Here is a 23,784-nt window from a genome sequence, read left to right on the forward strand (position 1 = left end):
TATATTAGAATATGTAGGAATGTTGGATAAGATAAATGAATCCTGGAAGGGGAGGGGAGGAAGTCAGTGAATGTATGGTGTAATAAAAGATGTTTAATTTGAAATGTACAATTTGAAAATTTAATAAAAATTATTAATTTTAAAAAGGTGCATTATCTGTTGGCTGGTGCTTCTCAGGTCCAAAAATTAGGTAAGACAGCTTGTTTTGGCAATCTTCTAGAAGGGAGATGCCTGGAGTCGGGGGGGGGGGACTTCCTAGATTCCAAGCTGCCATTGCATGTCTGAGTACAATTCAAAGTGTTGGTGCTGACCTTGAAAGCCCTCAACGGCCTTGGCCCAGTAGACCTGAAGGAGCGTCTCCACGCCAGGGTCCCTCTCCTGCAAGAAGCGAGGTTACAGGGAACCAGGCAGGGGGCCTTCTCGGTGGTGGTGCCTGCCTTGTGGAACGCCCTCCCACCAGATGTTGATAAGCAACTATCCTACTTTCAAAAGACATCTGAAGGCAGCCCTGTTTAGGGAAGTTTTTCATGTTTCTTGCTGTATTGTGTTTTTAATATTCAATTGGGAGCCGCCCAGAGTGGCTGGGGAAACCCAGCCAGATGGGCAGGGTATAAATAATAAATTATTATTATATATTATTATTGCAGGCCCATGTGACAAGGATGCAACCTATGCGGAGCTACAGCTGTTTCTCCAGCTATGGCCATTCTAGGAACAACCTCTGAGTTAGACCGTTGTAGTGTTTGGCTTCCCTTGAAGATGATCCAGTATTTGCAGCTAGCGCATAATGCTGCTCTCTTGCAGTGAGATGAGATCATTTTACACTGAATTTGAAATCATTGCAGGAGAGCAACCAGGCCCAGTTCAAAGTATAGGTACCAACAAACCAAGTCCAAACAGCTTAGGACCCAAGTGTTTGAAGGAGTGCCTTCTGCAGCACTACCCAAGCCAGGTTTTGACACCTGCAAGAAAGGCCCTGCTGAAGGTTCCCTCGTTGAGCATAGCCCAGCAGGGCTACTATAGACAACAGGGCCTTCTCAGTGGCACACCACCTTTGCTATGAAACGCCCTCTCTGTCGAGATCTGGCTCTCTCTCACTTGGTCTGCATTCAGTCAGCAATTAAAAGCTCACTTGTTCCAGCAGGCCTTCATTATGTAGTAGTGGTGGTAATAATAATAATAATAATAATAATAATAATAATAATAATAATAATTTATTATTTGTACCCCGCCCATCTGGCTGGGTTTCCCCAGCCACTCTGGGCAGCTTCCACAAAGACCAAAAATACACTAAGCTGTCACACATTGAAAACTTCCCTGAACAGGGCTGCCTTAAGATGTCTTCTGAATGTCAGGTAGTTGTTTATCTCTTTGACATCTGGTGGGAGGGTGTTCCACAGGGCGGGCGCCACTACCGAGAAGGCCCTCTGCCTGGTTCCCTGTAGCTTTGCTTATTGCAATGAGGGAACCGCCAGAAGGCCCTCGGCGCTGGACCTCAGTGTCTGGGCTGAACGATGGGGGTGGAGACGCTCCTTCAGGTATACAGGACCGAGGCCGTTTAGGGCTTTAAAGGTCAGCACCAACACTTTGAATTGTGCTCGGAAACGTACTGGGAGCCAATGTAGGTCTTTCAAGACTGGTGTTATGTGGTCTCGGTGGCCGCTCCCAGTCACCAGTCTAGCTGCGGCATTCTGGATTAGTTGTAGTTTCCCGGTCACCTTCAAAGATAGCCCCACGTAGAGCGCATTGCAGTAGTCCAAGTGGGAGATAGCTAGAGCATGCACCACTCTGGCGAGACAGTCCATGGGCAGGGAGGGTCTCAGCCTGCGTACCAGGTGGAGCTGGTAGACAGCTGCCCTGCATACAGAATTGACCTGCGCCTCCATCGACAGCTGTGAGTCCAAAATGACTCCCAGGCTGCACATCTGGTCCTTCAGGGGCGCAGTTACCTCATTCAGGACCAGGGAGTCCTCCACACCAGCCCGCCCCGTTCCCCAAAAACAGTACTTCTGTCTTGTCAGGATTCAACCTCAATCCATTAGCCACCATCCATCCTCCAACTGCCTACAGGCACTCACACAGGACCTTCACCGCCTTCACTGGTTCTGATTTGAAAGAGAGGTAGAGCTGGGTATCATCTGCATACTGATGGACACCCAGTCCAAACCCCCTGATGATCTCTCCCAGCGGTTTCATATAGATGTTAAAAAGCATGGGGGAGAGGACAGAACCCTGAGGCACCCCACAAGTGAGAGCCCAGGGGTCTGAACACTCATCCCCTCAACACCACTTTCTGGACACAGTCCAGGAGAAAGGAGCAGAACGTCTGTATGACAGTGCCCCCAGCTCCCAGCCCCTCTAGACGGTCCAGAAGGATGTTATGGTCAATTGTATCAAAGGCCACTGAGAGATCCAGCAGAACTAGGAAACATCTCTCACCTTTGTCCCTAGCCCGCCGGAGATCATCAACCAGCGCGACCAAGGCAGTTTCAGTCCCATGATGAGGCCTGAATCCCGATTGGAAGGGATCCAAATGGTCCACATCCTCCAGGCGTGCCTGGAGTTGTTCAGCAACCACCTGCTCAATCACCTTGCCCAAGAATGGAAGATTTGAGACTGGGCGATAGTTGGCCATACTGGCCGCATCTAAAGATGGTTTTTACAAGAAGCGGTTTAATGACCGCCTCTTTCAGCGGGTCTGGGAAGGCTCCCTCACAGAGGGAAGCATTCACCACTCCGCAGAGCCCATCGCCCAGCCCTTCCCGGCTTGCTTTTATTAGCCAGGATGGGCAAGGATCAAGGAGACAGGTGGTTGGTTTCACGCGTCCAAGCAGCCTGTCCACATCCTCAGGGGTAACAGATTGAAATTGATCCCATGCAACTTGACCAGACAGAGCTCTAGCACTCTCCCGCCCCAACCCTGCTCCCACGGTGGTGTCTACCTCCTTCCGAATATGAGTGACTTTATCTGCAAAAAACTTTGCAAAATCGTTGCAGGAGATCTTGGGGTCTTTACAAGGCCCCAGTGGTAAAGGTGGTTCCGTTAAATTGCGGACCACCTGAAAGAGTCTCCTGCTATTATTTTCTGCAAATGCAATAGAGGCGGTGAAGAAAGACTTCTTCGCCATCGCTATCGCCACTTGGTAGGCTCGACATTGAGCTTTAACCCACGTCCGTTTAGATTCGGAATGAGTTTTCTGCCACCGACGCTCTAGCCGTCTCAGCGATTGTTTCATTGCCCTCAGCTCTGAAGAAAACCACGGGGCTGTCCGGGTTCCATGCAATTGGAGAGGGCGCGGCGGAGCCAGAGAGTCAATAGCCCTGGTTAACTCCGCATTCCAGCAGGCCACCAGGGAATCAGCTGAAAGGCCATCAGCTTGGGATAAAACATCCCCTACCACTCTCTGGAAGCCAATTGGATCCATTAAGTAGCGGGGGCGGACCATGCAAATTGGTCCCACCTCCCTGCAGAGGGGAAGGGTCGCGGAGAAGTCCAGTTGCACCAGGAAGTGACCTGGCCATGGCACTTCTTTTTTTTCACTTTTACTTAGTGTCAGATCACCCACGTCACTAGAGGTGAACACCAGGTCTAAGGCATGTCCATGACTATGAGTTGGGCCAAACATATTCAGGGACAGCTCCATGGAGGCCATGCTTTCCACGAAGTCCCAAGTGACCCCTTGTAAGGCCGTGTCGGCATGGATGTTAAAATCCCCCAGGACAACCAAACTAGGTGTCTCTAGGAGAACATCCGCCATGACCTGAAGCAGCTCAAGCAGGGAATCCTTGGTGCAGCGGGGAGGTCGGTACACCAAAAGGAATCCTGTACTGCCCCTATTTCCCAACTTCCAGAACATGCACTCAGAGAAGTGGGTCTTCCCAATATGACGCCTGGTGCAAACTAGTGACTTCCTAAAAATCACTGCAACCCCCCCTTCCCGCCCACAAGGCCTGGATTGCTGTGCGTAAGAGAAACCTGGTGGACAAGCAGCGGCAAGAACAGGCCCATCTGCTTCATCCAACCAAGTCTCTGTCATGCATGCCAGGTCAAGTCCTCCATCCACGATCAAGCCATGGATGGCAGTGGTCTTATGAATCATTGACCTATAACTACACAGCAACACCTTCAGGTCATGTGGGTTTCCCTTGTTGATTCCAGTATCCATCCGGTCAAGACCAGACAGACCGGAGGCAGGGATAGTCCTCAAACAATGACTAAACCTGCCTCCTCGGTAATGACATGGTCTGGTCTTAGCGTAACTCCTCCTCCTCCTGCCCATGATCACCGAGATCAGATGTCCCAGTGCTTCCCCCCCTGTGGAACTTGCCCCAGCCATCGTGTTGGCTGGGGCCCCACTCCCCGGCAGCCCTGATCCCGCCCCTTAAAAACAAAACGCAAACTATACAGCAACCAATAAAACAACAAAAAACAAAAACAGAACAGTTATAATAAAATTAATCCCCAACTAGATATCCATCCCACCCGCCCACCCCCAACAAAGGGAAAAAGGAGAAAAAGAAAGAAAAATTTAAAATGCTACTGACTGCTTGAGGACATTTTAAAACACATTAACCACTTGGAACAGGGAAGCAATAGCAGAACAACTTCCTGCACTTCCCCAAAAGTTTGTTCCAAATGAGGGCCTGGGCCACGCCCCCTGAGCCAGTTGGAAAAGGCCCTGGAAGGGAGCAGGCCCTGCAGTCCTCCCCATAGCCGATGGTGAGGCCATATATTTGTACTTTAACTGTAAATTTGTCAATCAGGGTGGCTAAAAATCAATGGTTTATTTAAAAAAAAAAAAGATTTTAAAAAATTTAAATAGGATTTTTTAATCGGAATTTTTATTGATTTATATCAGAATTTTTAAATAAAATGCTTTTGGAGAAAAAACCTTTCTAAAGATTTTCTCTTTAAGTTACATTCTAGTCCAAAGGCTATTCATCAGGAAATAAGGATTTGTTTTTTCATGTGTGCTAAAACTCAGTCTAAGTTTTTTTTAAAAAAAACCATTTAACCACATCAGTTAACAAACATAGATACATTTGCTAGCATGTTATTGTTTTAGTTAAATAAATTGCTTAAATTGTTACTATGGAAATGATTATTTTTCTCCTTCCAATCAAGTACAGCAGAAAGGTTGTCCAAATATAAACAGTTAACTTATTAAACCTCACAATAATTTCATAATTATCTGTCTATGTATTTCTAATAGTATAACCAAACCAGTAATTTTTGATATAACTGCAAAAACTACTCTGAAAATTTATTATTCCAAAAATGAAACCTTCATCTGGTTGTCATTATTAAGATTATACCTGCAAGAATGAGTCTTTCTGTAAAAAGTGATTTAAATCAAGTCTTACTGACTAGTGATTTAAATCGTGATTTACTGTATTTCTTGCTCTATAAGACGCACCGGACCATAGGAGGGGGAGAACAGTGGAAAAATATTTTTTTCTTGTTCTCCCCCTCTAAAACAAGGTGCGTTCAAGGTGCATTCACCCAAAGCCTCTGGAGCGTGGGGGGGAGTTCCCACTGCGCTCTGGAGGCTTCAGGCGGCTACCTTGGAAGCCTGGAGAGCGAGAGGGCTCGGTGCGCACTGACCCCTCTCGCTCTCCAGGCTTCAGTGAAGGCAACCCAAAGCCTCTGGAGCGTGGGGGGCGGGTTCCCGCTGGGCTCCGGAGGCTTCAGGTTCCTTTTGACCTGCACTTTGGGGCTGGCGGTGGGGGGAAGCCAGCCTCAAAGACCAGGTCGAGGAGCAGCGCGAAGGCCGCCTTCCCGCTGCTCCCCGAGCTTGTGGGGCTGGCGGTGGGGGGAAGCACTGCTTCCCCCACCGCCAGCCTCAAAGATCCCTGAAGCCTTTGGAGCTCCGCAGCGCTCCATCTCCCTGTTCTGGCTTTGGGCTTAGCCGCGCAGCCTGCATTCACTCTATAGGACACACACACATTTCCCCTTAATTTTTGGAGGGGAAAAAGTGCGTCCTATAGAGCAAAAAATACGGTAAATCAATTTGATTTAAATCAAATCCACCCTGTTGTCAATTGTACTTTGCTTTCACATTTTGATGTTTTTGTATTATTTTTATTTTTGGTTGAAAGCAAGCCTGGGCAGGGAAGAGAAAGGGCAAGTATAAACAAAATAAGCAAAAATGGCTGAATCACTGCAAGAAGCAAAAATGGTTGCTATTAATACTAAGCATGTATTCAAAACATTTTCACGCACATTCTCCCAATCTTGGTTCTGATGACAGCCAGTAATTGTCTTCTTTGCAGACATTTCCCGCTTGGAGCTTCCTGGAGGCATCTGGCTGGCCTGGGGGACCAGAGGCTGACCTTTGATCAGGCAGGGCAATCACTGCCCTAAGATAAAATCTAAGGCATTGTACTTATGAAAATAATCTATGAAGGGATGGATTTGAAACACCCCAAGAGGTGATTACTCACCAGCAAACATCATCATATGTTGGAAATTTGTCCCGATCTTGTTTCTTCTCCCCAAATTAAGCAGGAAAGAGAGAGGGTAAATGTTTGCAGCTCTCCCCAGGAATACAGCCAGCTAGATTTGGGCACATATTAAGGATTTCCCCCCCTTGTTGACAGGTTTGCGAAAATTAGAATGCATCATGCAATAGCTGACACTAAAGTTTACGTTTAACCCTAAAAATGGTGGGTTACCAATGTTCCTACAAGAAAGAAGAGTTTTTATCCCAACAGTGACAAATAACAAATAATCATGCCAAGAAGGAGAACCAGTGGCCTTCAGAGAGCATGAGTACCTCCTGCAATCCCAAACTAGCAATTTCAAAACTGCAAAAAAAACCCTGACTGCTGAGAAGCAATCTGTTCAGAGATCCCAGCCATACCACCTAACCTTGACTGGACCACTTCTGAGTACAGGAACATAGGAAACTGCCTTTTATCAGGCCACTAGGTTATGTTGCCTACCAGCAGCCGCCCTCCAGGAATTCAGGCACTGGATTTCTCCCAGCCCTACCGAGGGATGCAAGGAATTGAACCAGGGACCCTTCTGCATGCCGAGCAGGTGTTGCACCACTGAGCCAAGACTTTCCCCAGACAGCTTTAAGCATGCTGAATTCTTGACAGAATGCCCAGATCTTCCATCAAGCGCTCTGTGCCACAGGGAAACCATTCTTATTACAGCTCAAGCTGCTTTTAAAAGTCTGGGTATTAAAAGCACCCATGTCTGGCACAAGGGTACATGGAAGGCCTTTTGAGAAATGAGCATCTAAGACTCATTAGGCAGACGGTTCCAGTGAAGAAAACACAGCTTACTTCTGAGGAAAGGATTGGACTTAAATATTCCTATTAGTGCACAGAGCTAGCCATGTTTTTTTGGATTCTAGCCATGGTATCTAAAGGCTACCACAGTCAGCCCAGCCATTAGGAAGGGTGAGGCTGCTGTTTCAGGTGGAAGAAGCCCCCCCATCCTGGAGGCAGGTCTATGGGGCCCCCACTGCTGTTTTTCGGCATTCCTGTCCCACCTCAAGTGGCAAAATGGGAGAGCCACCCCTGGGCTACCATATCTTACATTCCCCCTAAATGGAGGTCATCTCTACAAAGGACAGACATGTGTGCACCAGAAATCAGAAGTATGTTATGCATTGATGAGAGGTTTCTTATGAATGCATTTACCATATGCCAAGCACACACAGCACCTGTCCTAACCACAGATTCAAAGAGGACCAAAACAAGCCCAATAGGTTCCTCTATGTAGGAACATCTGTGACCCTCCAGATGTTATTGGATGCCTGTCAGCCCCAGGCAGCATGGTCAGTGGCCGGGAAGGGTGGGGGTTAGCGCCCAGCCATGACTGGAGTGCCACAGGTCACACATCCCTGCATTACACTGTACACATGTATTCCTACACAGAGACTATCCCTGTATATGATTATCCCCATCCTTGAGCCAACAAGGCTCCAGCTGTTCAAAATCAGGGCCAGTTTGAGGCTTCTAGGGGAGACCTTGGGCACAGGGTACCAATGGGAGCCTTTCCCCTTCCCTCCTCAACCCACACTCTTTCCCCACTCTTGGCCCCACCTTTTCCTCTCTGCTGCTTTATCCTCTCAAATATTTCCTTCCTTCCTTCCTTCCTTCCCTCCCTCCCTCCCTCCCTCCCTCCCCTGTACCTTCCTCTCCTTCCTCTTGCCCACTCTCCCTAGGGCCCTGGCTCTGTTCTCAATCTGCTCTGACCATTAACAAGTTTTTCCTCGTGTTCATCCAAAATCTGCTCTCCAGCAACTTAAGGTCACTGGGTACAGCTTGGCTGGAGCTCAGACGTTTTTGTCCCTTTCTCCAGGGCAGGCCACACTGTGCCCCCTTGTACGTCTCTTTCCCACTGCCTCCAAACCTTCTTCACAAGCTTTGCCTCTGGAATCTAAAGGTTCGGTTGAAAGTGCTAGAGTTTGTGACATACACCTATGAAATGACCTCTGACAACTGCTGCAAAAATTTGCAGCACTCAACAGCCGTAAACACTGATCATTTCTTGCTTAAGGTGGAATGATATGCTCCCAGGCTGCGGGCCTCTGTCCCCACCTCCTCTCTTTCCCCTTTCTTTTCCATTCTGTTATCCTATGCAACGTATGCTGTTGTTATTTAGATCTGAGGTTTCTCCCCATTTCATATCTGTTGATTGGGGAGGTGGCAAAAGGCAACTTCTACTCTTTTGGAATAAAAGGATACAAAAGCTCCCACTACAAACGTTGGATTAAACACATGATTCTGGAAGGTGAACAGCGTAAGGCCCATGTAGGAGAAGATGAAGTTTTCAGCCAAGAAATTGAGGAGCTCAAACAACTAAAGCAAAACACACACACACAAGGGAGAGAGAAGGAATATCAATCATAGCTGTGACACATGTCAAGATAGTATAGAAAACACCAAGTATGTCCATAAGTGAAATGTCTGGGCAGCGAATTTCTTTGGGCACACATTGCAAAAAAAGGTGAGCTTATGATTACTGGCACAATAGTTTGTGATTACTGTAAGCCAGGGGTCAGCAAACTTTTTCAGCGGGGGGCCGGTCCACTGTCCCTCAGACCTTGTGGGAGGGAGAAATGAACAAATTCCTATGCCCCACAAATGACCCAGAGGTGCATTTTAAATAAAAGGACACATTCTACTCATGTAAAAACACGCTGATTTCCGGACCGTCCAGGGGTTGGATTTAGAAGGCGATTGGGCTGGATCCGGCCCCCAGGCCTTTGTTTGCCTACCCATGCTGTAAACCATCCCATGCCCAATACACAGTCAGCACAACCAAAAAACTAAAAAGAATTGCAGTGATGCATGTTAGAACAGTACAGAAGTTTTCAAGTATAATTTAAAAAAGAAAAACCTGAAAAGGCACCCATAAGCCCCTCCCCAAACTACTAGATGTCTGGTGTTTTGATGGGTTAATGAAAATGGCTGGTGCGGAGGAGAGAACATTTAAAACATATTAAGGAGAATGAAATTGGATGATGAAGGGGCAGCGGGGCCCACAGGTCACCACTGGGACAGAGGACTCACCTGTTTAGTTCTGTGCTGGGACTCGGTGGACAAGTTGTTATAAGTATAATGGGCCTGAGTGATGCCACAAAACAGCACAGCTACAACACCTGGAGGCAGAGAATTACATTAAAACTGTCACAAAGTACATGGAACTGAGATGTTTTTCAATCAGTACTGCAAACATGGGCTGTTCTGTTGGACAGAGCTTCTTTCCCATACAGAATGGCACAGAAACAGTTGACTGGGCAGGTCTAGGTTCGCAGAACCACAGGAACTCAAGAAGCTGTCTTACTTCGAGTCTGATTGCTGGTTTAAGGGGATGGGGGAGGATACACCTGTTTCACTGCAGGGTTCTGTGCCACACCAAATATGTTAGAAAAAGGAGATATATAATAGTAATCGGAGACTTCAGCTCCCTCAATATCTGATAGAACTCAAACTCTGCCAGGAATATAAGGTCCAACAAATTCCTCAGTTGCCTCACTGACAACAAGGGGATCATCTATCTGACTATTTAAGAAGAATATTGACAAACCGGAAGGTGTGCAGAGGAGGGCAACCAAGATGATCCAGGGTCTGGAAACTGAGCCTTATGAGGAATGGTTGAAGGAGTTGGGTATGTTTAGCCTGGAGGAGACTCAGAAGAGATATGAGAGCCATCTTCAGATATATTGAGGGCTGTCCCATGGAAGAGGGAGCAAGCTTGTCTTCTCCTGTTCCAGAAGGTAGGACTCAAACCCATGGCTTCAAGTTACAAAAAAGGAGATTCTGACTAAACATCAGGAAGACCCTTCTGACAGTACGATCTGTTCAACAGTGGAACAATCTCCCTTGGGAGGTGGTGGGCTCTCCTTCCTTGGAGGTTTCTCAGCAGAGATCGGAGGGCCATCTGTCAGGGATGATCTAGCTGAGATTTCTGCATTGCAGGGGGTTGGACTAGATGATCCTTGGGGTCCCTTCCAACTCTACACAGTTCCGATTCTAAGACTCTGTAACTGTTATCCATCCCATCAAGCAATCCAACACACCCAGACAAGCAGACAGGCCACAGCTTACCTGTAAAGCCACAAGCTTCAGCCAATAGAAAGGTGCTCCAAGACATCAGGAAAAACAAGCCTGTTTCCAGCAGCTGGAACTCACGGAGTTTGGTGAATTTGGTGACGTGACAGAGGGGTTAAGGAAAGGACACAGGTGGGCTCCTCTGCGGATGAAAATATTCAGCAGGGGAAAATAGAGCAAGAAGCAAGTAATCTCCCAATTTGATTATTCAGGCCCAAAAGGACAGTCATATATGCATGTTGATTATTTGCGCTGTTACCTTGCTAATTCATTCTTTGCTAGCAGGAAATATCAGTATCTTTTAGAAATAACAAAAAAAAAAATCCTTCCCCCCCCGCCCAAACTGATAGTGTAATTTCTGAGTTTGGACCCAACACACCAAAAATCAAGTGGTTACACCTAAGTCCCATTTCAATAAACCAGCTTCATTCAAAATGGCTCCTGGAGTCCAAATATTGACAAAGACCACCACCACCTCCTTAAGAACCCTTGTGCTGAGTTTGGTGATGATATCTTAAGAGGAAGCCAAACATATGTCAAGAAATGTGCCAAGTGATGTTCTGGTCTGCCATCCTGATTCATAATGGTGTCCAGGATCCTAATGGTGACAAAGTCTGCCATCCCCTTGTCAGGAACCCTTGTACGAGGTTTGGGACTGAGTTTTATCTCAAGAGCCAGCCAAGCCTATGCCCAAAAAATGGGAAGTGTCACACCAAAACCAAGTTTGTTTGCCATCTTGATCCAAATTGGTGCCTGGTACCTGAACTTCAACATAGACCCCCATCCCCACCTCAGAAAGCCTTGTGTCAAGTTTGGTGACAATATCACAGAAGGTGGCTGGATCTATGACAAAACGCGGGCAAAGTCACATTTCAGTCTGCCATCTTGATTCAAAATGGCACCAAAATTCAAGTTACACAAAAAAGGATACAAACATGTGTTTGCTTATGTACTACCTCCCCCACCAATATCTATAATACAGTGGTAACTCGGGTTAAGTACTTAATTCGTTTTGGAGGTCCGTTCTTAACCTGAAACTGTTCTTAACCAGAAGCACCACTTTAGCTAATGGGGCCTCCTGCTGCCGTTGCTGTGCGATTTCTGTTCTCATCCTGAAGCAAAGTTCTTAACCCGAGGTACTATTTCTGGGTTAGTGGAGTCTGTAACCTGAAGCGTATGTAACCTGAGGTACCACTGTAATGGAAACAGAGCTCTTAGTATATAATCTTATCTTCCATTCCAGGATTAGAGGAAGCAAGCCCATTCCTTTCTAAGCAGAATGCCATTTTGTGCTGCCTGTTTCACCTGCAGCACCCAGGCTAATTTATTTCAGGCACTATTATTATTATTATTTCTATACCGCCCTATACCCGAAGGTCTCTGGCTGGTTCACATAAAATATCCCAGAGTTTCACATACCATTCTCCGCATTTAGTTATCTGTGGAGTTGTTCTTTTTGCATCTTTCAGCCAAGCTGTTAACAAGCATTTAGAACTACACCTCCCAAAGTTACACACCCTTGTATTATGCTGAAGAAAAATGGTTCGAACTTGCAGGGACATGAAGCAGTTAGAAAGCCAAGTAACACTCATTGAACTTAAAGGATATCAAAGCAGTCACGACTCCAGTAGCTGCTCCCATGGCAAATGATCCGCTGAAGATCCCCAGGAAAATCCCAATGGACTTGAACATTGCCGTTAAATCAAAAGTGTGGCTGTTGTCCCCTGCTGGTTGGTAGGCTACAATCGAGCTGGATGCAAACATACACAAAGGTTTCTTATTAGCATACCTTGCTGGATATCAGATGCATTGCAGGGCAGCTGTGTGCAACAGGAAAGTCTCGTTCAACATCAGGGCAACTGAAGCAGTCCACAGCAGAGAAGAGCATCTTAAATATTATGAGCAAGGAAAGTCATTAACCTAAGCACAGGTGCATGAGAATGCTTGGCTGCCTTTCCAATCAAAGGGGTGCAGGTGAGAATGGGGAATTTGGGTGTCTAGTTTTGACAGGAATATAGAACCCCGAGGTCATAAGAAGCACCTGCTGGATCAGGCCCATCTATTTTCACAGTGGCCAGCCATATGCCTGTAGGAAGCGCGCAGGCTGGGTTTGAGCAGAAGAGCCCTCTCCCTCCTGTGGTTTCTGGCAACTGCCATTCAGAAGCACTGCTGCCTCCAACTGTGTCCAGAAGCAGCACACCTCTGAATGCCATTTACTGGGGAGCCACAGCATGTTAACCACACACTCTGACCGTGGGCATCCTGGCGCTATCTGGTCAACCACGATAGGGATCAGGTTGCTGGACTAGATGGACTTTGGTCTGATCCAGCAAGGCTCACCTTATAATGGACACAAACAATGGGTTGTTCCTTTGAAAACAAGCAATGCCTTGGTTTGGAGGTAGCTTCCCTTTTTACACCGCTTACAGTTCCTCCCAATTACAGCTTCCTTGCCAGCACTGTGTGTTCCTAGAGGCACCTACTGCTGGCATGGAGGCTTCCCAGGTGACATCTGTAGTGCCTCATGTGAAATGTCGCTTACTTAAACCTTGAGAAAGACGACAGAGAACTTACGAAGACAGGACAATGGCAACGGCATCATTGAGAACACTTTCGCCAAACAGAAGGGCATACAGTTCAACATCCACCTGAAGCTCGTGGAAAATGGCAAGTACGGTCACTGTCCAAGAAAACAATAAAGGAAAGTTGAAAAATGAAATTCAGACCAACGGGCTCTTGTTAGAATTCTGTATTGTTACCAGCACCCTGAGACAATCATTCTAAATTTATTTCATAAGGGTTTCTTCTGGGCCTTTTTCATTTCCTGTGTTTATCATAATCATTCATCTAAGTAAACTACTCATAGCTCTTTGTATGAATTATCTCAGACATATTGACAGCAACCCTTCAATGTAGAGATGCCAGTATTGTTTTGCCCATGTTGTAGATGTGGAGGCTTATTTCATCACATTTATATCCCAATAGCTCAGGAGTACATTGTTCTAGTTTTTCTCCCATTTTACCCTCACAACAATGTGGTGATATAGATCAGACAAACAGAGGGGTCATGCTCCCAGGTCAATCACTGAATTTTATGGCTGTGTTGGAATTTGAACCCAGATCTCTCCAGTTCTAGCCTTGACACCGCCACACCATACTGCCTCCTGGAATTCCAGTAATTTGAACTGGGGGCTTCTAACTCATGCCAGTTCCTAACTCATATACTAGGTTGGCTGTTCTCTATATGGTATCTCTTTCTCATGAAAAAAGCCAGATCTTCCCTCAAAGACGACTGACTCTTCACATTATAAATCCACTGCTAAGATATTTGTTATGTTAGGATTACTTCAGAAGTACAGTTACTGTATGTATGTATGTATGTATGTACGTATGTATGTATGTATGTATTTTCCAAAGTTCTCCCCATTACTTGTACAGCCAGTTGTCTGAAACACTTCTTCCTAAGCACATGCTCAAGTACATTTTCTTTAGTGATGAAGTACGTATAAGACTATATTTCCCCCCAAAATTTTAAAGTTTAAAATTGGGGGTTGTCTTACACACAGAATGTTGCAATTAATTATTTCTTGATTTTGGGCTCAAAAAACAGGGGTCGTCTTATACATGGGAGCGTCTTATACATGGAAAAATACAGACTTAGGCATCTCAACTTAGTTTATATCACTTAGCAAAGCCAATATGTGCACCCAAATATGTTTAAGGAATTTAATTTCACTAAAGAGAGCTCACACAGACTGAGGCAAATCTCAGGTATGTACCGTCTTTTTTGCTCTATAGGACGCACTTTTGCCCCTCCAAAAATTGAGGGGAAATGTGTGTGCATCCTATGGAGCGAATGCAGGCTCCTTGGCTTCAGCGATAGCAACGCGAAGCCTCCAAAGCGCAGGGGGAGCGCTCCCTCCGCGCTCCGGAGGCTTCGTGTTGCTTGCGCTGAAGCCTGGAGAGCGAGAGGCGTCGGTGTGCACCGACCCCTCTTGCTCTCCAGGCTTCAGGGATAGCCGCCTGAAGGCCTTCGGAGCGCAGCGCGAGTTCCCGCTGCGTTACGGAGGCTTCAGGTTCCTTTTGCTGAAGCCGGTAGAGCAAGACTCTCCTGGCTTCAGCAAAAGGAACCCGAAGCCTCCAGAATGCAGCGGGAACTCACGCTGCGCTCCAAAGGCTTCAGAGATAGCCACGCGCAGCCCCTCCGGCAGGAAGAGGCTGCACGCGGCTATGGCTACTTTAGCCGCGCGCAGCCTCTCCTGGCTGGAGAGGTTGTGCACGGCTAAAGAGGAAGCCAAGACAGCCAGCAGGATGGATCCCGCTCGCTGTCTTGGCTTCTTTGTTCTTTGGGGCTGGGAATAATATTTTTTTCTTGATTTCCCCCTCTAAAAACTAGATGCGCCTTATGGTCCGGTCCGCCCTATGGAGCGAAAAATACGGTAAAACTTTTCATACAATCTGAGAGAGCTCAAGTGCTCTTTGTTACCAATAAAAGCCCTCCAAATCCCATTTGTTATCAATCAATATAAAAAATCAGGGGGCAGGGAAGAAAACCAAATCCTTTGGACTGCCTGGCTTACGTGTAGCACCTGCCGTAAGCCCAGCTCAAGTCTCTAAGTACACAGACATTCCATTCAATGTCATGGAGGTGGAAATGAAAGTCTTATGTTTACGTAATAAACAGAAAATTCTGGTTTCCTTGGTTCCCCCTTTTTAACGTTGGTAACAGGAAAAGCATGGGAGACCACAGAAATTCCCTTCCTCATGACAATGCAGATCATCAGGAAAGGTTCTGCAAATAGGAGCTCTGTTATTGTAACACCATTATACAAATCTACGTTGCGGAACACTGTGTGCGGTTCTGGTGAAGGAGAAGGCAGAGCTGGAAAAGTTTCTGAGAAGGGCAACTGAAATGATTAGCGGCTTTGAAAAAGGGGGGGAAAGCGGGGGGGGGGGGGGAAATGGCGAGACTCGCAAGACGTTTTCGTCTTGCGAAGCAAGCCCATAGGGAACTTCGTCTTGCGAAGCGCCTCCGCGACGGAAAACCATTTCGTCTTGCGGGTTTTTCGTCTTGCGAGGCATTCGTCTTGCGGGGCACCACTGTATATGAAAATGATGTATTGATGGTATATCACACCTGTGAAAATGTATATCACACCTATACAAAAATGTATAGAACAGGCTCCAATAAGTGCTGGAAATGTAAAGGAAAGGAAGGTATTTTTTTCATATGTGGTGGAATTGTAAAATAATTTAAAATTACTGGGAAATGATTTATAATGAAATAAAAAAATGTTTAAGTTAACTTTAGTTGGGAGGCCAGAAGCTTTTTTATTACGCATTTCAGGCAAAGATCTGCCAAAAAATAAGAATTTATTTATGTCTGCTACAACAGCGACTAGGATTTTGCTAGCCGAAAGATGGGAAAATGATGAAATACCTGCGAAAGAACAATGGCAAGAAAAACTGATGGTGTATGCTGAAATGGTGAAGTTAACTGAAAGATTGAAAGATAAGGACAATAGAGACTTTCAAAAAGACTAGGAACCTTTTATCTACAGAAAGAATGTAAGGAAATGAATTCACTTGCAGTGTTTGATTAAACACTTACACTTAGCAAAACAAAAAGCAAAAATATAAAAATGAGGTTAAAACGTTAAGAACAAAATAAATAATAAGCAGGAGAAATGAATGTGTAAGAAACCAGGAAGGGAAGTTGGGGGAAGTTGGGGGGAGTGGGTAATCGAGAATTTATTTTGTGTTTATATTGTTAGTTGTGATTGTGTTTAAAAAGATGCAAAATTCAATAAAAATCATTTAAAAAACCCAAAAACTATCTCCACTCTTGTAGCAGACAGAAAAACCCAAGAACAAAAAGTGAGCTGGGATCCAAGGAATATCTTCCGTGGAACATCTGGCCCAAGTCTGCAACACACCTGGGTCAGTAGCAGAGGCAATGGCACCGAACAAGAGGCAGTCAGTAAAGTAGAAATCTCCTCCAAGCTGTCCCATCACCTTCATCAGAGAAACACAGCCATACATGATGGACCTGGTGATTCAACAGGAACATGGACAGGTAACATTTTCTCATTTCTCATTTAATTTGTATACTGCCTTCCAACATTGCTATAGACACGGCAGTATAAAGGCCACACATCCTACATCAATCCGGTCCAATACAAATAAGTCGTAACCAAAAAATATGACTAGTAAAATAAACTTAAATAAAGTAAGGTAATATTCAATATTTTGCTTCTGAGATTACATGATAAAATCAACTCTCAAAATCAGCAAACTGTAATTGTACAGAAAATTATTCCCAACAATTGCAATTCATTACTAGACTATGATTAATGAAAACAACAGTAAAGTCACAATACAAAAAATACCACAGCCCATGTAAAAATAGATAACTGAGTAGCAAAGTCACATAGCTTGTAACATTACAAAATGCACTAACACAGCATTTTGTTAAATGCTGGTCCAGGGCAGGATAAATGAATAATAATAATAATAATAATAATATTTTTTTATTTATACCCCACCCTCCCCAGCCAAGGCCGGGCTCAGAGCGGCTTACAAGCAATAATAAAAACAAGATGAATGATTACAACTTAAAAACAAAAATAAAATACAACATTAAAATAATGGAACATTAAAATATTAAAATGTAGCCTCATCGCAGGAAGAGAAAGGAAAAGAAAAAAGAAAAAGAGGGAGGGAATCAAATTGGCTCCAAGCCAAAGGCCAGGCGGAACAACTCTGTCTTACAGGCCCTGCGGAAAGAAATCAGATCCTGCAGGGCCCTGGTCTCATGAGGCAGAGCGTTCCACCAGGCCGGAGCCAGTGCTGAGAAGGCCCTGGCTCTGGTTGAAGCTAATCTGACTTCCTTAGGGCCCGGGACCACTAGGGTGTTGCTGTATATGGACATTAGGGTCCTCCGTGGGGCATACCGGGAGAGGCGGTCCCGTAGGTACGAGGGTCCTAGGCCGTGAAGGGCTTTAAAGGTCAAAACCAGCACCTTAAATCTGACCCTGTACTCCACCGGGAGCCAGTGCAGCTGGAAAAGCACTGGGTGAATATGCTCCCATGGCAGAGACCCCGTGAGGAGCCTCGCTGCAGCATTCTGCACCCGCTGGAGTTTCTGAGACAGCTTCAAGGGCAGCCCCGCGTAGAGCGAATTACAGTAGTCAAGCCTGGAGATGACCATTGCATGGATCACTGTGGCCAGGTCGGGGCGGGAAAGGTAAGGGACCAACTGCTTGATGTGGCAAAGGTGGAAAAATGTCGCCTTGGCTGTTGCTGTAACCTGCGCCTCCATGGAAAGGGAGGCGTCAAGGATTACACCCAAACTCTTAACAGAAGGCAATGGCACTAATTGGGCCCCCAATTAATTAATAATAATTAATTAATTATTAATGTGATAATCTCCTCAAGTACAATAACAACACTGATTTTAAACTGAACATTTAGCACCTTCAGATTCCTAAGCTTAATAACAAAAATAATAATAATAGAGAAATAAGAATGCTTTCTACATCTGGTGTATACTAAACAGCTGCTCAAAGGGGACCATACACACCCTTCAGAATTCCTACACCCATCATGATCCATTCTCCTTCTATTTTCAAAAGTCTAGAGGAACAGAGCATACACTCACCCTATCACAAAGCAGGAAATGGCCGTTCCGAGGAAAGCGTATGCCAAGATGGATCCCAGGTTTCGAAAGAAATGCCGCTAAGAGGCAAGCAAGAGAGTCTTCCATTAAATTAAACTGCTTCAGAGCCAATGGTCAAATACTTGTTCTTGATTACTTGTTCCAAAATGTGCAATCTCTCCATTAGCTCAGGCCATGTAACCCCAAGCAGAGAAATAAAATAAAGAGGGTGGCACATGCTTGGGAGATGTAGTGGGTCGCCAGCTCTTACAGAGTCCGGCTGTAATCTTTATTTTTACAACCTACTTGGTTATAGTTTAGAGGCACTACCGTTGCTTCTGACTTTCCCCCAATACAGTGCTTAGGGCAAAGAATAAACGAGTACTGGCGAGGAGAGAAGAATGGGGGTGGACTCCACAGGCTTATAGGCTTGCACACTGCTTGGTCAGAAGTAGGTGATTTTACAAAGACGAGGGATTCATCCTGTCTAGAAAAGTCATAATCCCCGTGGCTCCTTCAAGTAAATTATACTCCTACGACAGTCACTACCACACTGAGAATCAGGGTAGAAGGGGACATATGTGAAGCCTTGGATTACAAAGGATAGCCTTTGATAATGTTCAGATGGAAATCATTTTCCTCGACACACAGGCCTGGTGTGGGCTGTTTATGTTGCTGTTGGAAGTGAAACAGGCACCCACTAGGGGAATTTCCCCTCCTTCTCTCAGAATACTGGAAGTTGAGGCCACCCAATCAAACTGGCATGAAGTCCAGAAACAGAGGGAGAGATAAATAAAACACTTATTCACACCATGCATAACTAATTTATGCAACTCATTACCAAAGATGTGTTGGAGGCCATTAGTTTAGATGGTTTTTTAACAAGGGTTAGAAAGCTTGGTGGAGGATGGGTATATTGAAAGCTAATAGCTTATAACAGCTGAACCTCCAGTGGCAAAACCCTCTGCATAGCTGAGAGCAAACAAGGGAAAGCCACTGCCTCCAGGCTCTGCCCGAGATCATCTCAGAGGCACCTGGCTGCCACCGTCAGGAACAGAACGCTGGAGCCCTGATCACAAGCAGCAAAGCAAGCCTTCCGTTCTAAGACAGTGATTTTCCCTGACAGAAGAAAGGTGAAAGAGAGCTCAGTGGGAGAGCACCCGCTTTACATGCAGAAGGACCCAGCATCTCCAGCTATGGGGTCAGGAAGATGCAAAAGCTTCTGAATTCTTTGTCGTGGCCAATGCCAGAAGAGAGCAGCAGAAGGGAGAGGGCACAAGGCTCACCCGGGCCAATTCCTGCCACAATAAATCCAAACAGGCAGATGCCAACTGTGTGCACCTGTCTATACTGTAAGTATTACTACACAGAACAAACAGCCACAACTAATGATCAAACAGTTATTCATTTATATAATCTTAAAGGTTTCACATGACCACAGTTTATCATCTGATTTGGGGGCGGGGGGGGGGCGGACTCCTAAGGAAGCTGGAACTTTCAGCCAAGCATTTCAGAGAGAAAGTATGCCCAACCTCTGCTTTTTCTAAAATGTTTCATTAAGAGCAGGTTCTCCAGAGATTGTTGTTGGCTAGATATGAGAGGCAAAAGAGCCTTGCAATGAATTCAGAGTTTGGAAGCTTCCAAAGGTTCCAAAATATTGTTCTGAGTTCAATAGCTGTCTGAACAATTGCTTAAAACAGAGTTCAAAAGATGCACAAGATTGCTCCACTGGACTCCCACGTCAACCAAGTTGGAATGATTATCACCCATATAAACAACAAAAAACCTGCCCCTGAGGAGGGGAACCTGTGCCCCCCCCCCAAACATTGCTGGATTTCAGGATCCATCAACCCCAGCCAGCAAGGCCCTGATTGGGGCGGAGGAGTTGTGATTCAGATGGAGGTTCACTGCCCACAACGTAACACATTCTAAACAGCACAGGGAGCCTATACAAATACAAAAACTCCTTGCAGCAGAAATTATCCCACATAAGTACCATGGCTCATCTAGCTAAAGCAGCATCAATCATGCGCAGACTCACAGGAACCCTGTGGTTGCCAGAAGTTTAAAAATATAAGGAGAAGAAAGACAAGGAGGAGAAACCCACTCAGTAACTGTGTGCACTCATTGGCCATGAAATGCTAACAAGGTGGTACACGGGGAGGGGGAGTTGAAAATGGGGTGTGAGGGGGGAATGAAGAGTGTGTTGTGGAGGACAGCATGGCTGGTTGACTGGAACAAGAATGTTCCATTTTGCTGCAGGTCCCATTCATTACAAACAATACCTGGATGTGCAAGAAAGCCTGTTTTCAGTCACAGGACAGGTTGCACAAGTTGGCATGGGTGGCATAAGAAGACAGGGTGTTGTGTTGCTGCTCCTCTCCTTCTCCCCTTCACTTTTTAAATTCTTCTGAAGCATCACTTAAAAGTTTAAAATAACTTTGAAAGTTAAATAGGGTTGCCATATTTCAAAAAGTCAAAATCTAGACACAAATCTGTTGAGCTTTTTTAGTTTTGAACAAAGTGGCTGAGCTTTTTAGCAAAATCTCAAAGATAACTGATAAGTTTTTGAGCTATTTTGGGGGGAAATTGCAAAAATAAAGACTTCTAAAATACTGTATAGACTTCCAAATTCCGGACATGTGGCAACTTTTCTGCCATTCCAGAAAAGTGATGGCAGCACAGGCTGCACCCTCCTGGGCCAGTTCTCCTGCAACACCTGACTCTGAGGAAGGGCCAAGGAGGGGGAGGGGCCAAGACATTAAAAGTAAGGCAAGGGGGAGAGGCAGCAGGTGGGGGCAGGAGGTGTGCTAATTTGCTTGTTTTGCTCAATAAGTGGGCTAGGCTGGCAAACAGTTATAATAGCTCTACAGCTTTTTAAAAAGAAGCTTTGTGTCCTCCCGTTGCTCGGTCCCTGCTCCTGCCAACCTAGCAGTTCGAAAGCACGTCAAAGTGCAAGTAGATAAATAGGTACCGCTCTGGCGGGAAGGTAAACGGCGTTTCCGTGCGCTGCTCTGATTCGCCAGAAGCGGCTTAGTCATGCTGGCCACATGACCCGGAAGCTGTACGCCGGCTCCCTCGGCCAATAAAGCGAGATGAGCGCCGCAACCCCAGAGTCGGCCACGACTGGACCTAATGGTCAGGGGTCCCTTCACCTTTAACACATTAATGCTGAGATGGACAGCATCATTACCTAACCCTACAGGATAGAGCAGAATTCACATCTGACAAAGGTGTAAAAGCACCAGAATTTCTTTCAACATATTAAAGCATCGGTTTAAACGAGGAAGGACATACCCTTTTCAAGCTGTATCCTGCATAAAATATAATTGGAGGGAGCAAGATGTTGAAGAATACTTCTGGATCGAATGTCACCTGTAGAAGTTTTTTTTTAAAAAAGAACGAATAAAAATCCAGGTAAGGAAAGTTTTACATAAGACTGTATATAAAGCTTAATTAAGTTCACTTTAAATCAAGAATAAAAACGTTAGCAAACACAACTGCTTCAGGGAGCCAAATGTTTTGCTTTTACAACCTGGGAACAATGGATAATTTCACAAGAAAAAGCTCCCATTACTCTAAACAGGAACACCTTTCACCATACCTGGAACTGGAAAGTTTTAGGTAATACAGAAATGTGATTTGTGTGTACAGGGAGAAAAAAAGGAGAAGGCTACACACAGGAAACTTCCATTCTGGAGGCTCTACCTAAGGAATTTAAGATGAAATAGATAGTGCTATTAGCTAATTACCTTGGAGTGCATGAGGGTGGGCAGACAAGGATGGGAAAGGAATTCAGGGCACATGAACAGGTTTCCATAACAGAACACAGAAGGACCAGTGGGATGGTGGTGGAGGAGGAGGAGGAGGAGGAGGAGATACATGAGAAAGCCTACCAAACCAGGTTTCTTGCTTGGTTGCTTCAGGGCCCACTGGCCCTGGTCAGTCCAGCCCAACCAGACTGGTTTGGAAAGCCAGAGGTGGAACTGAGAAACCCTTTCTAGGGTGGAGGGGCAAAGAAGAGAAGGGAGAAAACCAGCTTACCTTTCTGAGCATCTCATTATCCTGAACGTTATTAGGTTCGTGGGAACTGATTTCCCCTTTCAGGGTATACTCGTAGAACTTCCCACTGAGGTTTACCAACAGAGTTGCAGGGCTGGTCTGCACTGGGCAGCTTAAAGTCACGTTGTTGATATCACTGGGAATGTGGATGCCATAGCGAAGGACGACACCCACCAGGACACCTGTGAATAGTAAATTCAGTGCTCTTTCAGTGTCTGCCAACGGTTTTACTCTGCTGCTGTGGTTGTATTTTGTTTTCGATCAAACCGCACCAGCCAGGTACCCTTCAGATATTCTGGACGACCGCTGCCATCAGCCCCAGAAAGCAAGACCATGCTGGCCAGGGCTGGTGAGTATTGTTTTGGACTGATGGGAGAAGTTTTGATCAGGAGGGTGCTAGGCTCACAAAGGCCGTTTTAGATTTTGTGTTTCATGTTCTATTTTTATAGTTTAGCATCTTCCTTTTTAACCTGCAAGCTACTGGGAGAATTCCTGTTAGTGGGCAGTAAATAAATAAAGTGAAAGGGAGCGCTGAATGAGAAGAACTGCAGCCACAGCCAAGAGATTTTAAGGCTTGGGGCTACAAGATCTCAGGATGTAACACTCAAAGAACCGCTTTGTTTGCCACATTTGTAAAGTGCACAAGTGAAACTGTGATGTATGCACAAAGTAAACACATTTTAAAAAATGTGCAAGTACAGACTACAAGGAACTTGGACTGTCTGTAGTTCCAAGGCACTTAATTACTATAAAGACTCATAAAAATAGCGAGAGAAACACTTGGACAAACCCTCCATGCTCATATGACACATGCTCATGATGCTATTAGGAACTATCTTGCATAACAGATTGACTAAAGGGAGCAAGAGGGGAGAGGAGAGAGGAAGGCTGAGCAACAGCGGAGTAGCCTGGGGGCAAGGAAGTGGCTAGAGTCCCCTGACAGAGAAGGGGCAGCGTTTCTGGGGTTGGTGCTACAAGAAGCATCCTAAGGCATTGGCCGGGCTGGGCCAGCTTGCTAAAAGAAGCCTGCACTCAGTTAGCCTGCCTGCCTCCCAGGAAGGAAGGAAGAAGGAAGGAAGGGCCATAGCTCAGAAGCAAAAGCGTACACATTGCATGCAAAAGTTCCTTGGTTCAATCCCCAGCATCTCCACATCCCTGCCTGAACCCATGCTGCCCACCAGCAGGCATAGAAAATACTGAACTAGGCGGCTCTTCCTATAGCCTTTTCATTGCGCAGGTCTGGCACCTCCTTCCAGGAGATCAGCCTCTTCACTGCTTCTCAGGTGTTAATGTTCCCTACAAAGCAGAATTCCATTTGATAGTGCTGATCTTCTGGAAAGCCCCCCCCCCCCCCCCGGCAATCTGAATTGATGGTTTGGAACTCAGAGGCTTCTTAAAAGCTCAGCCAAGGAAATTTCCATGACACTGTCACCTATATCTTTGCTTTACAATGGTACCTAGGTTCTCAAATGCCTTGATACTCAAACAACTTG

The 23,784-nt window shown here is 45.7% G+C and overlaps 1 protein-coding gene across 1 annotated transcript in view; it reads right to left on the bottom strand.

The window, feature by feature from the left end:
- Positions 1–23,784, bottom strand: part of SLC9A6 (solute carrier family 9 member A6) — a 44,023-nt gene that overhangs the window by 15,454 nt on the left and 4,785 nt on the right. The window contains exons 2-11 of the mRNA XM_028714199.2: positions 22,274–22,473; positions 21,527–21,604; positions 18,233–18,309; positions 16,509–16,621; positions 13,147–13,252; positions 12,181–12,322; positions 10,570–10,675; positions 9,532–9,620; positions 8,704–8,817; positions 6,445–6,556 (exon numbers count right to left, since the gene is read on the bottom strand). Coding sequence (XP_028570032.1) covers positions 6,445–6,556; positions 8,704–8,817; positions 9,532–9,620; positions 10,570–10,675; positions 12,181–12,322; positions 13,147–13,252; positions 16,509–16,621; positions 18,233–18,309; positions 21,527–21,604; positions 22,274–22,473 — 1,137 coding nt within the window. The remainder of the gene's footprint in view (positions 1–6,444; positions 6,557–8,703; positions 8,818–9,531; positions 9,621–10,569; positions 10,676–12,180; positions 12,323–13,146; positions 13,253–16,508; positions 16,622–18,232; positions 18,310–21,526; positions 21,605–22,273; positions 22,474–23,784) is intronic.

Source organism: Podarcis muralis, chromosome Z (assembly GCF_964188315.1).
Source record: "Podarcis muralis chromosome Z, rPodMur119.hap1.1, whole genome shotgun sequence".
Taxonomy (NCBI): domain Eukaryota; kingdom Metazoa; phylum Chordata; class Lepidosauria; order Squamata; family Lacertidae; genus Podarcis; species Podarcis muralis.